The sequence below is a fragment of the Zootoca vivipara genome, chromosome 16 (assembly GCF_965207765.1).
Source record: "Zootoca vivipara chromosome 16, rZooViv2.hap1.1, whole genome shotgun sequence".
In the NCBI taxonomy this organism is placed as follows: domain Eukaryota; kingdom Metazoa; phylum Chordata; class Lepidosauria; order Squamata; family Lacertidae; genus Zootoca; species Zootoca vivipara.
In genome coordinates, this window is record NC_142599.1 from 24,031,981 (window position 1) to 24,048,991 (window position 17,011).

The 17,011-nt window shown below is 49.8% G+C and overlaps 2 protein-coding genes across 3 annotated transcripts in view; one reads left to right on the forward strand and one right to left on the reverse strand.

Moving 5' to 3' along the window:
• Positions 1 to 297: 297 nt before the first annotated feature.
• On the forward strand, positions 298 to 14,277 carry MEN1 (menin 1). 2 transcript variants are annotated; one of them, XM_035097997.2, is made up of 10 exons: positions 298 to 396; positions 2,094 to 2,544; positions 3,440 to 3,648; positions 5,923 to 6,051; positions 6,175 to 6,215; positions 8,072 to 8,159; positions 10,204 to 10,340; positions 11,040 to 11,178; positions 11,859 to 12,032; positions 13,312 to 14,277. In XM_035097997.2, the coding sequence occupies exons 2-10, from the start codon at positions 2,109 to 2,111 to the stop codon at positions 13,741 to 13,743; spliced, it is 1,785 nt and encodes a 594-aa protein (XP_034953888.1). In that variant the 5' UTR covers positions 298 to 396; positions 2,094 to 2,108; the 3' UTR covers positions 13,744 to 14,277. The 2 variants fall into 2 exon arrangements, with proteins under 2 accessions (XP_034953888.1, XP_034953887.1); XM_035097996.3 differs by having other exon boundaries at positions 332 to 516.
• A 693-nt stretch (positions 14,278 to 14,970) lies between these two features.
• COPA (coat protein complex I subunit alpha) overlaps positions 14,971 to 17,011 on the reverse strand; it is a 33,500-nt gene continuing 31,459 nt past the window's right edge. Inside the window, exon 33 of the mRNA XM_035097995.2 lies at positions 14,971 to 15,592. Coding sequence (XP_034953886.1) covers positions 15,533 to 15,592 — 60 coding nt within the window. The 3' untranslated portion in view covers positions 14,971 to 15,532. The remainder of the gene's footprint in view (positions 15,593 to 17,011) is intronic.

The window sequence follows — 17,011 nt, forward strand, 5'->3', positions numbered from 1 at the left end:
AGAACACACCTCCGCTTGCAGAAAGGGCGGCCGAAACTGCCGCCGCTGATTTAAGTTTAAATGAAAAAAGGAAGACGCGAGTTAGAGAGAAGGAAAGGGGGGGGGAGACACACGACGCGGCAACGCTAAAAAAACAATTCTGCATGCATCCCTGGTTTCCTGCTTTCCTTCCCTCGTTACTACGGAAGCGACGGAGAGGGTGTGGGGGTCAAATGAACCCGGAATATAGCAACGTGTGCATAACTTTGATTACTATAAGTCTGTGGATCAGAGTAAGCCGCCGGAGCTCCCCCAGCATGCCTTGCCAAAGCGGGACTTCAACTCCCATGCTGCCCTGCGCGCGCGGCGGGGGTACGGACGGCTGAAAGAGCGCATTCGAATGAGAGAGCTGGAGAGGTGAGACGGAGGGGGGCGTGTTGGGAAGGCGCCGTTCTGCATGCAGCCCCGCCATCGGCTCCCCACCTGCGAGGATCCTGGTGCAGCAGAGGCGCAGCTGCAAATTGCAACAGCCTTGGGGTGGGTGCGGCTCGTTTCTTCTCCCCCCCCCCTTGATGTGCAGCATGAGGTTGTGGCTGATCGGGAATGCAGGAGGGGTGCGATCAAATTTACACCTCCGCGCGGAGGACTATTGTTATGCGATGTTGCTTTTCCCGCTGCAGATACGGATCGAACCATGTTTATAAAATGTAGGGAGCTGCCTTAGTTCCCGGATGCTCCCTTTGCCCGCCAAACTCAGAGCAGGCAGTAGTTCTCCAGGGCATCTCCTTACAACCGCATCCTCCCGCCTGAACATGGCAGAGCTGCAACATGCGCGACAGATGCTCTGCTGTTGAGCTCTACTCCCTCCCGATACGATATTCCCAAACTTTTTAGGGGTGCGGAGTTGTGCACCTCGTCAAGAATTGATGTGGTGCAGCCTTTGGCAGTCTGATGCCCCCTGCAGATGTTTTGGGCTGCAAAAACAGAGGGCTGGGAGTGATGGAAGTTGCAGCCCAGATCATCTGGAACGCAGCAGGTTGTTGATGAATGAACAGTGAGTTTCCTCCGTGTTCAAAACCCTTCAGATGCAGAACCCTAAAATACCGTTCTCCCAAGTAGGCCAGTGTTATGTCTGCATCTGACAGAGAAGGAGGGAAGAGCCAACTCTTAAGAGTTAGTAAGTGGCTCACTGAATGCAACCATGTGAGTTCATAGCTTTATTGGAGAAGGGTTGTATATCAGATGTTTTGCATGGGGGAAATTGATGATTCAATCCTCAGCATCTCCAGGGGAAATGCTGGTCTCTGCCTGAGACCCCCCCCCCCAAAGATAGTCTTCCTCAGTCTTAGGTCCCCCGATGATGTGGGACTGCAAGCCCCATCATCCCCTTCCCAGCCTGGCCAATGGTCAGTAGTAACAAGGGTTGTTGTTCAGTTGTATCTGGAGACCAAGCTTGGTCATTTGCCTAATAATAATTTAGCAGCAGGTTTCCCACAAGCATGGGGTGCAGTACAAGCAAAAGGTGACCGTTTTTTGGCAGCGCTGCACTCCCAAGACGGATGGCTCTTTTGTTCCTCAGTGGGGCATCCACATTCCCATTGACCATTTTGCTACCCCAAACCTCCCCAGGCCCCAGATCTGAGCTTTCAAGCAGCTCAGGCGTTGCAAAATTCCTCAACCAGGATTGCGCTTGGGCTGAAACTTCCTGCTCTGCACTTTCTGGTCTCCAGTTTGAGATAGGTTCCCCCCCCCCAACCTCCAAGCAAGGCAACGTGGCACACACACTAATGGTCTAGTGGGCATTTAAGTCAGTGACAATATTAAAATATACTTCGGCTTTACTTTTTTCATGACCCCATTGAAGATTTAGATGAGCCTCTCTGTGCTTACCGAGAAAGAACGGATATTTCCTGCTGTTAGGTTTTAAAAGCTGGCAGACATCTGTTACACGAGGGTGGGGAACCATATGTTTCTGGACTCCAGTTTCCATCATCCCTGACCATTAGTGGTTAGTTCCCCATCTCTGTCTTAGGCTAAAACATATTTGAATTAGATGGACTGCCCTCTTGCCCCCTGCTAATTCTGACCCTCCTCCTTCTCTTCTTGCTCTCTAGTGTGCCCCCTTGGCCATGGGGCTGAAGGGTGCTCAGAAGGCTCTCTTCCCCCTGCGCTCTGTCTCGGATGTGGTCCGCCTCTTTGAGCTGGAGCTTCGCCGGGAGCAGCCCGACCTGGTGCTGCTTTCGCTCGTCTTGGGCTTCGTGGAGCATTTCCTGGCCGTCAACCGCGTCTTGCCCACTAACGTGCCGGGCATCAGTTTCGAGCCTGCCCAAGGTCCCGACAGCCTGACCTACTTCCCGGTGGCTGACCTGAGCATCATCGGGGCCCTGCATGCCCGTTTCACTGCCCAAATCCGTGGGGCCGTGGATCTCTCACTCTACCCGCGGCCAGAGGGCTACTCTTCCCGGGAGCTTGTCAAGAAAGTCTCCGATGTCATCTGGAACAGCTTGAGCCGCTCCTACTTCAAGGATCGGGCCCACATCCAGTCACTGTTCAGCTTCATCACAGGTGGGGCCATGAAGGGAGCATGCTGCTCTCCATCCCAAGTGCAACTGCCGATCTCATGTTACCATGCATATATTTATATTTGTTTATTAGATTTATGTTTCCCCTTTCTTGCAAGGAAGTCTTGGGTCTCTTCCTCCCCATTGGGGGGGGGCATATTGTTTTGCTTTGTTTTGTTTCAATTATTTACTTGTGTTTTTATCTTGCACTTTATTTTGTGAACCGTCCTTGGATCTTATGATCGATGGGGCAAGCTCCATTTTTGAGGATCAGCTCAAAGTTGGTGAGCTTACCTTGCAAAGGGAAAAAAATCCTGTTTTTATGGGGTTCAACTCACAGTTCTGCAGCTTCTCTAGGAAAGGAAACGGACCCATTTCTACAGTTTCCAGACAGATAATCTAATCAGCCAGTCACATGTCGCTGGAGAAACAAACAGCCTCCCTCTGCAGACAAGAATTGAGGCCTGGGCGGGCCCGGAAGGGAGCTAGCTCCCTTATCTCCCTCCCTGATTTCTTGCAATCAGCTTATCTCCCTCCCTGATCTCTTGCAATCAGCTGCTGAGCGGGTTCCTTTCAACACTCTCTTTCCCTCTTGTTAGCCTTTAGCTCTTTCTTTTTTTAAAAAAAGCATGATCTGCCTATCGCCCCGGGCAATTAGGCTCCAGGGACCACACATTCGCTCCATAAGACGCACAGAATTTCCTCTTACTTTTTAGGAGGAAAAAAGTGCGTCTTATGGAGCGAAAAATATGGTGCTGCAGTGTTCACCCTCCAAAAACAATTCTTTTACAAATGTAAGAGTGGCTGCATGCCTCTTATTTTAATCCAGATGCAATAGTGTTTTTCCGCTGCTCTTCAAGCTGTCCTGAACGTCCTGCTCCTTTTCTTTCTTTTACTAGGCACCAAACTAGACAGCTCTGGGGTGGCTTTTGCAGTTGTGGGGGCCTGCCAGGTCCTAGGACTTCTGGACGTTCACCTGGCGCTCTCTGAGGACCATGCTTGGGTGGTGTTCGGCAAGGATGGGGAGCAGACCGCGGAGGTGACATGGCACGGCAAAGGCAATGAGGACCGGCGTGGGCAAACGGTCAACTCTGGTGTGGCAGAACGGGTAAGATATCAGCTCAGGAAGGCAGGATGTTCCCCTCTTGTCTTCACAAAGGAGGCAGGTACAGCTGGATAGATGGTTTGTAGCTTGCAGGTTCTGTACTCCATCCACTTCTTCCATAGGAGCGAATTAGCTTTACATGGTGTACACATTTCATTTCATTTTATTTAATTTAATTTCATTATTATTGGAGCATGAGTGTTTGTTTCATACGGCCAATCTGAGCATCTCATTGTGTAGAGGCAAAAATAAATTTTGCGAATAGGTCCATTGTACATGGATTTGACCAGCCAGTAAATGTGAAATACAACCTGCCCCCCCTTCATGAAAATTCTTATCTTAGTGCTGCTGCCTGGCGAGACCCACCCACAGCTGCAATTTGCCTGTCAGCCTTGCAGCAAATGTCTTTGGAAAGTTTACAAGGAAGGTGTGAGCAGTGGCCTAGTTGGGGGTGGGTCACCCCGGGTGCAAATTTGTTAGGGGGCACAAAATTTCAACACCTGGTGCTGCCTCAGTACAGCTGCATGCTTCCGTTGCTGCGCTCAGTTGAGAACTGCTGCTCCGTGCAAACCAGGAAGTGACTTCTCCAGACGACTCTTCTTATTTCTCTGAATGCAATCTCCTGGGTGATAGACACCATTGGCAACCCATGCTACGCCACTGGGCGTGATAAAGGTAAAGGTAAAGGTCCAGTCGTGACCATTAGGTCAGTCGTGACCGACTCTGGGGTTGCGCGCTCATCTCGCATTATTGGCCGAGGGAGCCGGCGTACAGCTTCCAGGTCATGTGGCCAGCATGACAAAGCCGCTTCTGGCGAACCAGAGCAGCACATGGAAACGCCGTTTACCTTCCCGCTGTAGCGGTTCCTATTTATCTACTTGCATTTTGACGTGCTTTCGAACTGCTAGGTTGGCAGGAGCTGGGACCGAGCAACGGGAGCTCACCCCGTCACAGGGATTCGAACCGCTGACCTTCTGATCAGCAAGCCCTAGGCGCTCTGGTTTAACCCACAAGCGCCACCTGGGTCCCTACTGGGCGTGATAGGGACTCCTTTATGCTTCTTTAGTTTGTTGCCATTGCACCTGGGATTTGCCAACATCCTTCCTTGAGTGAGGCAGCTGGGTTGTTATCTCTATCGTGATAGATCACCCTCCAGGAATCGGTTTTCTTCAATTATTATTATTATTATTATTAAAATAAAACTCTCCAGTATGCCTTCAGCCACACAACCCTATGCAAATATCTGAAACAAGGGAAATCATAGCTGAGTGGTAGAGTACATTGGTTAGGATACAGGAGGCCCCTGGCTCAATCCTGGTGATATGAAAGACCCACCTCAGTCCGAGAACTTGGAGAGCCGCTACCAACCAGGGTGGGCAATAGTGGAGTAGATGGGCCAACCGTCTGACCTGGCAGAGGGCAACGTCTTTGTGTTTTCGTGGGTGGCACAATCATCTGCTTGGAGTGCAGAAGATCCCAGGTTGCATCCTAAGACAGAAAGGAAGATCCTGCAATGGGAAAGTTGATGCCCACCTGGACTTCTCACCTGCAAAATTCCCTGTTGGGATTCTAGACAGGGCAGAGTTAAACACTCCTGTGGGCGTTCTTATTCTCTGGGCGACTGCCCATATTATCCTGGCATTTTCTCCTTTGTTCTCAGCACCCGGTTCTGTCTCAGTCTGTCTGAGTATGTAGGAGTATGAGTCTGAGAGAGTTAGTTTCGTTTCCGTAAGAAAGATAAGAGCTGCAGACATGCAGTTGGTTTTTCTGTTACTTTATGCTTCTAAATACAGTGGTCCCTCAACTTACGAATTTAATCCGTTCCGAACGGACCTTCGTAAGTCAAAAAAATCATAAGTAGAGGCCAATGGGGGGGAAATTTTAAAAAATTCGTAAGTCGAAAAAACCCTATCTAAACCGCTTCCAAAATGGCGGATGGAGCTCCGTTCGTAACTCGAAACATTCGTTAGTCGAGTTATTTGTAAGTCGAGGTACCACTGTAAAGACTTATTAGAATAGAAGCATTGGTGTCAGTTATTTGAGACACCACATCTGAGACACAGACAACTGCCATCATCCTTGCTATGCTGGAACTCTGCTACGTTTTAAGAGAATTGAAGTGTGGCTGAGCGCAGTTGGAAGAGTGCTGGGCAGCCATAAGCATCGGACAAGGTTGTAAATCGAGCTGATTACCCTGCCGGCAGTAAACTCCGTGGGTCAAAAGGCTTTTATGACCCACAACCTTAAAATACCACAACATTCCCATCCCCTTTGCAGAGCTGGCTGTACCTGAAGGGCTCCTACCTGTGCTGCACCCGCCAGATGGAGGTGGCCTTCATGGTGTGTGCCATCAATCCTTCCATCGACTTGCACTCGGATAGCCTGGAGTTGCTGCAGTTGCAACAGGTGAGCTGACATGGGTTGACCTCCCTCCTTCCCTTTGGTGGGGGTTTGCAGAAACTGGAGCCAATATCGTCCCCATCATCATGATGCCTCTCACGCTTGCCTCTCTGTCTCCATCCCTTGCAGAAGCTGCTGTGGGTTCTCTATGACTTGGGCCACCTGGAGAAGTAAGTACTTTAGAGAGGGTCTGGTCTCACAGGGCCCGGCCCTATCGCTAGGCAGAGGAACCTTTGGCCCCTCCAGATCTTGCTTGACTTGCAACTCTCAATGTTGGTCACGCTCACTGGGGCTGATGGGAGTTGTAGTCTTCCCAGTTTGGGGAAGACAGCTCTAGGGAGAGAGGAATCCAGTCGCCATCCTGATGCTGTTAGCTAACAGAGCTTCATTTCTCTGTTAAACTATGGAACTCACTCCCACATGACGCAGTGACAGCCACCAACCTGGATGGCTTTAAAAGAGGACTTGGCCTGATCCAGCAGACATAAGCTTATGCTCTTATGTTCTTAAGTTACAGAGGGAGTCTTGCTCCTTTCTAGAGGAGCTTCCAGCTATTTCTGAGTAATTCCCAGAGGGACTCTGCCACGTGAGTTGGAAGCAGCCAAAGCAGCCAGGAATTTAGTGGAGGTGGACTCTGGTGGTGACTAGCTTGAGTCCATTGATTTCAGTAGGTCTGCTCTTGTCTGTCTTAGCTGAAACTCAGAAAATTAGAATATCGTCAAAAAGTGCATTTATTTCAGTAATGCAACTTTTTATTTTTTTATTTTAATTTTAATTTTTACAAATGCTTTCTTTTGGAAATTCCACAGTAAGAAAACAAATAGTTACAAAAATACAACAACAAACATCGCTATTACATTTCATTACTTACATTCCATTTATAATTGACCCGCCTAACGACGAATAATTACAATTACAACAAATAAAGGCTTGGCATATCTTGCTTTGCATGTCATGCATCTATCTCATATATTGGTTTCACCTTTTTAAGTTGCATTACTGAAATAAATGCACTTTCCGACGACATTCTAATTTTCCGAATTTCACCTGTACAGCAAAAAAACAGGGGGGGGGAGACTTGGTCTCTGGAACTCACCCTTTTGATGGAAATAGACACTAAATACTAAGTATTAGAAAAAGAACAATATGGGAAGGGGATGCAGACATTCTTAAGGCATGGGACATAACAGCCTCTGAAGTCAATTTCAACAGCAATAAGGGAAAACTCTGAAGTTTCTTCAGGGGTGGTATATTCTCCCCTAAAAGTGGCTCAGATCACCTGTGCAGATACTGCCTCCTGCTGGAGGGTCTGTGATCAAAGAGTGGAGTGTATGTCATCTATGTGAGAGAATATAAAGAGTGCCTTGGCACAGAATGTGAAAGTGTGGAAAATATTTATTGAGATAACCTCTTAAATATCAAGCGGCTGACAGTCCATTTAATGCTTCTCCTCGCGCGCCCCCCCCCCCACTGTAGCAATTTTAATGCCCTGCCCTAGATGCGGTGTGATTTTTAATTGCATTTTTATGGCTTCTCTTCCTTCTTGCGTTGTACCATATTGGCCCGAATATAAGCCGCACCCGAATTTAAGCCACACCTTTAAAATTCAAGGGGGAGGGGGAGACAATACCCAAATGTACGCCGCTCCCTTAAAATTCCGCAGGCACCCACACCCGTTCCGTTTTACCATATGTCTGTTTCAGCAGCGATATCCTAAAAAAGCAATTTTTTTGTAAAGTCGCGAATTTAAGCCACACTTTTAACTTTTCACGGTTGGAATTTGGCATAAAAAGTGAGGCTTATATTCAGGCCAATACGGTAATTTATTGCAGGGAATAAAAGAAACAATGATAATACAATTGAAGAGATTGTGTTGAATGCAATGGCTGAGCTGTTCCCCCCCCCCCCGGTCCTCAGCCACAAATCCACAGTGCTCTTATTTGTGTGTTCTTAAATTGTCCCCTTGGGAGCCTCGGCCTCCTCTCGCCTCTGCTTGTCCTCAGTGATCCCTTGGCTTCCTCTGCAGGTACCCAATGGCATTGGGGAATTTGGCAGATCTTGAGGAGCTGGAGCCCACCCCTGGCCGCCCAGACCCCCTCTTCATTTACCATCAGGTATTTCCCCCCCTTTCTCCTAAGGGTGCTGGTGGGACGCGGGTGGAGCTGTGGTCTAAACCACAGAGCCTAGGGCTTGCCGATCAGAAGGTTGGTGGTTCGAATCCCCGCGACAGGGTGAGCTCCCGTTGCTCGGTCCCTGCTCCTGCCAACCTAGCAGTTCAAAAGCATGTCAAAGTGCAAGTAGATAAATAGGTACCACTCCGGCAGGAAGGCAAACGGCATTTCCGTGTGCTGCTCTGGTTCTCCAGAAGCAGCTTAGTCATGCTGGCCACATGACCTGGAAGCTGTACGCCGGCTCACTCGGCCAATAAAGCGAGATGAGCGCCGCAATCCCAGAGTCATTCGCGACTGGACCTAACGGTCAAGGGTCCCTTTTAAGGGTGCTGGTAGGTTGGGCTTGGCAGTACTGTGGCCAAGAAGGGGATACAAACCCTAGTCTGACCACTACACCACATTGCCTGAAGCAAAGCTGTTGAAGGTGGGTCATGACCTAGATCTGTGTGTATGAAAGGGGGGGCAGTCCAGTCCCCCTGTCCCCGAGATGAACCGTGACCTCCAGATTGCCAACTTCCTTTCTTTTCTTTTTATTAAAAAGTAAGTTTCTAGCTTTCGTGGAACCTGAGATATGAAGCAAAACGTACGGGCAGTATTATTGTCATTTTAAAAATAATAATGAAAAACCGACCTGGTTCTCTTTGCAGTGTTTTAACTCCCCCATCCCACCAAGGGAGGAAAAAATTCCCCGGGATTTTGGCCCTTCAAAGTGGGGTCCAGGGAGTAAGGCAGCGTTGGGGAGATCCGTGACATTGCAGGTGCTGCTGGAGTCCAACTGCCACCTTCTCTGCCCATGGGCCAGGCTGGCTGGAGCTGATGAGAGCTGGAGTCCAGCAGGATGTTAGTAAAGGGAGCCTGCTGCTTTTGAGTTGATGATGCAGAAGGCATCACCCAAAACGGGTTTGACGTCTGTCACAGATGGGTGTTGGCTACTCCCGAGTAAGCACTCCACACCTCCTCTGGATTTTTAGAGTTTTATTGTGCGTGCTATATACAGTGGTGAGATGTCTCAAAATTCAAATCATGTCTGCTCTGCATGGGGCAGAAGCCCGCAATGGCGTCTCGCGGGCTCTGCTCCCCCCTTTTAAGACTGGGCATCCAAACGCCCCTCCTCCTGGCTCTACGGTTACTCCGCGGCCCCAAACTAGGCTCCTGAGGTGCCGTTCTACTTCTCCCCTCCTTTCCAGCCGCTGCTGAAGCTAGCTCCTCCCCTGCTTCCCTGCTACCAACCTGGAGTTGAGCCTCCAGGACTCTGCAGAGCCCTGGACCCGTCTTTACCACTTCCTGTTCCTGGTTTTCCCTCCCAGACTTTCTGCTCTCGCTGCTGCTCTCTCAGCTGGTGGAAGTAAGCAGAGTGGGCTGCTCTCTGCAAGCCCTCTCTCTTACAACGTCCATGTCGTGATATTGGTTTCATAATTCATGACCTGGCAATATATCACAAATCATGTGCGTGTGTGCTATGCAAAAATCACAATGTGGGGAAAACTGTGAAGCCAGCCAACACCTCTGCGTAGCTCCATCTTTATTTCAGACATCGTGATATATCGGTATATTGTGATATTTGATATATCATAACGTTGAAAAGCAGGTACAGTGGTGCCTCGCTGGACGAATTTAATTCGTTCCACGGGTCTTTTCTTATAACGAAAAATTCGTCTAGCGAATCCCATAGGAATGCATTGAATTTTTTTTGAATTTTTTTTTGCCCATAGGAACGCATTAATTGAATTTCAATGCATTCCTATGGGAAACCGCGATTCGCTAGACGAATTTTTCATAAAACGAATTCGTCTAGCGAGGCAACCTCCACTCGAAAAATCCTTTCGTTAAGCGGAAATTTCGTTAAGCAGGGCATTCGTTAAGCGAGGCACCACTGTATCGCCCAGCCCTAGATGTTTCCCCAAAACACCTGAGCCTGGATGTCTTCATGGATCAGCTCCTGCTGTCCCTGAACCCCACCTTATCCCCCACCCCCCTTTTCCTCTAGGGAATCAACTCAGCCAAGCAGTACTACCACAACGAGCACATCTATCCCTACATGTACCTGGCCGGCTATCACTGCCGCAACAAAAACGTCAAGGAAGCCCTGGAAGCCTGGGCTGATTCAGCCACCGTGATCCAAGAGTGAGTGTCCTCCTATCCTATTGATCTTTCCTTTCCCACAGGAGGAAGCGGAGCCTGGTGGCAGGACCCCTTCTTTGAAGGCAGAAGGTCCCAGGTTCTGTCCCCGGCATCTCCCAGAAGGGCCGGCACATATTTGTACCGAAAGCCCCAGAGAGCAGCTGCTGGTCATTGTAGAGCAGGCATGCCAAACCTGCGGCCCTCCAGATGTTTTGGCCTACAACTCCCATGATCCCTAGCTAACAGGACCAGTGGTCAGGGATGATGGGAATTGTAGTCCAAAACATCTGGAGGGCCGAAGTTTGGGCATGCCTGTTGTAGAGTTTACCGCAGCCTGGTGGTTGCATCCATGCATTTGAAGTGCTGGTTTCATTTGGCCTCCAGTCAAAGGTAAAATAAAATTGCATTCTTTTCTCAGTTCCTTTTAGTTGGGGAGGGAGAAAATGCTGATGTGGAAGACAGGTTTGTCCAGGACTCTCAGTTCTCCTGAAAAAACCCAGTTTATCAGATTGCTCTGTGGGCAGCAGCTAACAGCTCCTCAAGAGGCTTATTCCAAGGTGGAGATGCTGTGATGGGGATTTTCCCCCCCTGTAGTTAAATGCCTCATGTTGGGCTGTCGGAGGCTCCAGATATCTCTACATAAGACCCACGTCTGCTGTTATCTGTTGGTGGCATTGCACCCTCTTCTTCTCCCCCTCTCAGTTATAACTACTGTCGAGAAGATGAAGAGATCTACAAGGAATTTTTTGATGTGGCCAATGACGTGATTCCCAACTTGCTAAAAGAGGTGGCCAGCCTTGCTGACTCAGCTGAGGAGAAGGGGGCCGGCGAGAGGGGAGAGGTAAGGCGGGTGAGCAGACAGGCGACGTAAAGGATGAATGTTGTGCCTTGCTGGCATTCATCAAACGGGGAGGAAATTCTGCTGGGTTTGCCAGGTGTTATGAAAAGTATCATTAGGTAGAATGAAAGTTGCCGGATGGAGCGGGGTGGGAATTCTAGCAGGTGCGGCAAAAATTGGGCTGGGACTTTGCAGAAGCAAAGGAGGCAGAACAAAAAGGCACAGGAAACAGTGTGAAATTGTACAAGAAGAGAAGGTGGAAAATACGACTTTGCGCAAAGCAGAGGGGGGGGGGTGTTAATGAGAAGTGTCGTTTTGCACTGGGGACTAGAAACTTGGAGAGAAACCATGAAGCCCTGAAAAGGGGATATTGGCATCCAGTCAAGGCGAAAATAGAGAGGTTGTCGCCTTAAAAGGTGACAGAGACAGGTGAGTGGAGCAGATTTTCTAGTGGGTGGAGGGGAGAGTTTCTAAAGGGAGGCTGACTGGAGTATGGCTAAGAGATTTGGCATCACAGAAAGGGTTTTGGTTTTTTTAAGAAGCTTAAGAGAGGAGAGTTGGGAGAGAGTCTCTTGTGAATTGGATCAGGGCAAGGAATGCCCTTGGCAGACTTTGTTGGGAGAGGCCCAGTTGGTGCCAGGGTGGCATCTCTTCACTGAACAACTTGACCTTGTCTTGCCCAGGCTTCGCCATCGCAAGGAGGAGGCGGCTCGGCCCTGCAGGACCCGGAGTGCTTTGCCCACCTCCTTCGTTTCTACGACGGCATCTGCAAGTGGGAAGAGGGGAGCCCCACGCCCGTCCTCCACGTGGGATGGGCCACATTCCTGGTCCAGTCCCTCAGCCGTTTTGATGGGATGGTGAGTGCTTGTGGCAGAGCAGGTTGCAAAGTTCAGAGCATTTTAAGTGGCACTTGGGGGGGGGGATGGCCAACGTCATGCTATGTTAAGGGGTGCAATGACTCGGCAGGACTTTTGGGGGCCTAGATGCTGTGTATGTTTATTAGCTGGAAAAGAGGGAGCTCTGTTGTTGCCAGATTCAGGAGAGAAGGGTGAGTTACGTGGTGTGAGGGGGAAAGAGTACAGAGAGCCCCCCCCCATCCTGAGGAGCAGCTCCTCCACCAGCAGTAACGCCAGCGGGGAGGGGGAAGAGTCCAGTGAGGAAGGAGGAAGGAGGAGACGGGGCTCTGGCAGCATAGGAGAGCCCCTGCTGCACGTGGGAGAGGAAGAGAGGGGGGGGAAGAGGGGGAGAAGGAAAACAGGGAAAGGAGACCCTTTTTCCCTCCGGTTCCGGAATTACGCAGGAGTAAACGCGGGAGGAGATTTGGCGTGCCCAGACTCTTATGTTGGAAGAAGACGCGGAGCGCGCCATTCCAGGGTTCTGGGTCAGACTAAGCGGATGTATCCTGTATAGCTCTAGCACTGTAAATAGCCTGCACTTAATAAAAGCATGAAAAGGCAAAGGTCTGGAGAGTCGTTACTCTAGAGTAGTCGCAACACACCGCCTGTGACACGTGGAACATAGCAAAAAAGAAAATCAGCAGTTTAACAAGAATAGAAATGAATTAAAAGAATGGTATAAAGAGGTGTGGGATATAGCTGTTAATGATAAATTAACATGTGCCATTAAGGTAAGGCGGGGAATATGCAGGAGAAATGATTTTGAGGCGATATGGAGGGTGTTTGTAGAATTTGTACTGTTAAAACGGAAAGGGGTGAAACCATTGCAAGAGGTGTTGAAATTTTGGGAGGTTGGATCGTTACAATGGAACGGTGCCGGCGGTGGGGTGCACATTTTTATTTTATTTATTTTTATTTATGTATGATTATACTTCGTAAAAATAAAAATAGTGAAATGAATTATGATGCATGTTTAACAGGCACAAGGAGATTGTTTAAGCTGAGATGCTAAAAACTCGCAGAGTAATTGCATGTGAAATCAACAGGCAGGCAGGCATCGCTTGTTCTCTAGATGTCAAAATGCGCCAGCTAGATATCGGTGGCAAGATTTAACTAAATCTGTTCTGGAAGTGTACAGCCCAATCAGATAGGCGGGGTATCACCTTCGTCATCCAGTAAGTGGCCTTCAGTTTTGTGCCAAGGGCGCCCTTGGCTTTCTGACTACTCCTCTCCCTCTCAGGTGCGGCAAAAGGTGACCCTGGCGAGTCGGGAGGTAGAAGCAAATGAGGACGACGACCAAGGCAGCGAAGACCCCCGGGAGGGTCGCCGCAGGGGTCCGCGACGGGAGTCCAAGCCTGAGGAGCCCCCCTTGCCCAAGAAAGTGACCGAGCGCCGGCGCCCCAGTTCCAGCCAGCGAGTGGACAGGCCCCCCCTGGAGAAGGAGGACAGGCCCAGCAGCGGCCCCAGCCCACCTCCCGAAGGGCCCGTCCTCACCTTCCAGAGCGAGAAGATGAAGGGCATGAAGGAGCTGCTGGTGGCAGCCAAGATCAACTCGAGCGCCATCAAGCTGCAGCTGACAGCTCAGTCCCAGGTGCAGCTGAAGAAGCAGAAAGCCTCAGCCCCCCGGGACTACACTCTCTCCTTCCTCAAGCGGCCCCGCAAGTCCCTCTGAGCCTGCCAGGGGCAGCAGAACTCTGCCCTTTCCTTGAGCAATATCTTGGACCTGTCTAGAGTCCACCCAGGGTCATGGTTCTCGTCCTTCCTTCAAGCAGCCAGGAGTAACCCGGGGTGGGGCGGCGGCAAGCAGGTCTGTCAAGAATCTTCCCAGCTATGCTGCAGAGCCACGTTTTGCGCTCCAGTCCCCCAGCTCCCCAAAGGCAGGAGAACTTGGCGCGCCCCCCTGCTTGAGTTGCAACGCAGGCAGGATTCCTCTGGGTTGCGATTGGAAGCGTTTTTTATTTTGCTTGTAACCCTTCCCTGGGAACTGAGGTTTCAGACATGAGTGCAAATCCTGCCAGAGACAAGGGGCAGCTAGCAGTTTTCATGGTGCCCAGAAAATTATGGGTTGAGCACAAATCAATGCCTGTGAAATAGTGGTAGGCAGAGGGGACTCGCTGCCTCTGCTGCTGTCAGTTGTACTAATTTACAGGATTTTTTTTCTCTAAAAGGAATTTTTAATAAATCTCAAGTTGTTGGGTTTTTTTAATAAATAAAAAAAAAATCTCTTGTAGCAATTCATGTTTCCAGTGTAGAAGCTGGTACAGTATATTACGTCTTTGGGGACAGGTGAGAGGATGGAAATACAATCTAGAGCAGGCATCCCCAAACTGCAGCCCTCCAGATGTTTTGGCCTACAACTCCCATGATCCCTAGCTAACAGGACCAGTGGTCAGGGATGATGGGAATTGTAGTCCAAAACATCTGGAGGGCCAAAGTTTGGGGATGCCTTATCTACAGACAACCTGTTCATTGGGCTACATCTCTCACCAGACCTGAGCAAACAGGTTAGGGCTAAAGGGAGCCAATAAGCCCAGCATCATGTTCTCACAGTGGAAAACCAGCACAAGAGCACTCTCCCCTCCTGTGGTTTTTTGGGCAACTGGCATTCAGCAGCATAATACAACCATTATGGCTCGTAGCCATTCTTCTGTTTCTCTACTGCTGACTAATGCAAAGGAAACTGGCATGACCTGAAGGGCAGGCAGATGTTTCTGTATGACCAATCCATCCTGACGTCACCCTCACCCCAATGAAGCATCATCACCATCTGAGATGTCGCTATAACATCTGGTTTATGCACTCCTTGGTAACATTTCCTCCACCTCCCAAAAATTTACGCCAACAGCTGCATGCCTTCTCATGTTAACAGAATATTTTTGAAACCACAACGAGCACAACGTTCTCATTTCCCCCTTGGGTGATTTCACTTTATTAAGTGTTGATAAAGAAAACAAGGAGATGGGGCAGAGAGAAAGGGACGAGGAGTTTTTGTGGGGAGGGGGAAGAATACAAAAAGGAGTGGAGTAGAGTTTCAGCCCCTCACTCTTTGGCCCCCTGCATATGAGATGTAAAACCTCAAATGCCTCTTCTAATGAATAGACGACCCAATTATTGCAGTCTCTGGTAGCATCTTCAAGTCCTGATCCCCAACAAACATCCAGGGAAGTTGGTAGGGAGGGGCCCATTCCACCCCCACCCCACCCCCCGATTCTCATGGAAGCGACATGTGGAAAGGGGTGGAGGGAGGCACACAGCATTCACCCGAATGGCCTGGCTGTGACTGCACACTTGAGACTGAAGGTTCGCATCTGAACAGCTCCAAAGAGGGCCTGGTGAGCACAGGTGGAAAGGGGGCGTATTACTGGTAGCAGAAAAGGGGAGGTACAAGGGGCAGCAGCCAAAAGTAGAACTTGGAAAAAAACTGGATGCCTGTAGAAAGCTGCTTGGGTCACAGGACAGCCTCAGCGGAACTGCAGGGGGCTGATTCTTAAGCCAATGACATCCTTGCCGATCTCCGTTACCTGCATAGCCAAACGAAGACATAGTTAGCGGCCCCTAGACTTGGAACCGAGGGGTTCTTTTAATATGGCAAGAGCCCCTTGTCCTGCTGCATGGAGAGCTTCATTCTGAACCTCAGAAAGCAGGGAAATTTCTCATTCCTCTAAGCACTTCCAGACCACGGATGTGACACACTGTGCGTGCCTCTGAAACTCAAGTGTTGGGTCCAAAACAAGGTATTGCCAGGCTCAGGGTAGCCAGCCTGACGATACGGCTGTCCAAAGATCCTAAACCTTTTGATAACCACATCATCTGGCTGGCCACCAAGGAGAGGCATGATCTACACAGAACCATGCAAAATAGAGGAGGAAGTGCAGTTCTTCCCCTCCCGCAGCAAAACTTGGCAAGTGCTGGGATGCAGGAGCTCATGACAATGGAAGGATGTGACGTGAGCCAATCCAGACCAGCGGGAAAATCGAGGCATCTCCGCGTTCAGGGCCAGCAGGTTGCAAACACTTCCTCTCTGAAACTCTCCCTGCAGAGCCATTGGCCCTCTAGACATCGTTGGGACTCTCCAATTCCCACCAGTCATGGCCTGTGGTCAGGAATGATGTGCGTTGTAATCTCAACAACATCTGGAGGGTCACAGGTGAGCCTAGAGAAATTCTCCCTTCCAGCAGGTAGCCAGCAGGCCTCTCAATGCTGGGAGAAGGGGAAGATTAATGCTCCCACCCCAACAGGAGGAAGCCGAGGCCTGATTTATCTATACATGAAGCAAAATGAGATGGTACAGTCCTGCAGAGGTAGAATGGACTGCGCGTGCCATGTCAGACTGCAGATGGAGGATGCCATTATTAACTATCCTTGCAGGTAGAAGGGAGCTACTTAGGTTACTAATCTACATAGCAGTAGTAAAAGGTAAAGGGGCCCCTGACCATCAGGTCCAGTCGTGTCCGACTCTGGGGTTGCGGCGCTCATCTCGCTTTATAGGCCGAGGGAGCCGGCGTTTGTCCGCAGACAGCTTCCGGGTCATGTGGCCAGCATGACAAAGCTGCTTCTGGCGAACCAGAGCAGCACACGGAAACACCGTTTACCTTCCCGCCGGAGCGGTCCCTGTTTATCTACTTGCACTTTGATGTGCTTTCGAACTGCTAGGTGGGCAGGAGCTGGGACCAAGCAACAGGAGCTCACCCCGTTGCAGGGATTTGAACCGCCGACCTTCTGATCAGCAAGCCCTAGACTCTGTGGTTTAAGCCACAGTGCCACCTGGATCCCTTTGGTAGTAGTAGTAGTGTGGTTTTTTAAGCATAGAGGAATAAGAAGGTACACTCTCCCAGATTCAAAAGTGGTGCACCCTACTAGTAACAGCAACTAGTAGTAGTAACTAGTCGTAACTAGTACTGGTAGGGTGGTAGTAACTAGTAGTAATTACTACCACCCTA

Coding starts and splice junctions, on each gene's coding strand:
- MEN1 (XM_035097997.2), top strand. CDS start 2,109: ATGGGGCTGAAGGGTGCTCAGAAGGCTCTCTTCCCCCTGCGCTCTGTC. Junction 8,160..10,203: donor CCCTCTTCATTTACCATCAG/GTATTTCCCCCC, acceptor CTTTTCCTCTAG/GGAATCAACTCAGCCAAGCA. Junction 12,033..13,311: donor TCAGCCGTTTTGATGGGATG/GTGAGTGCTTGT, acceptor TCTCCCTCTCAG/GTGCGGCAAAAGGTGACCCT.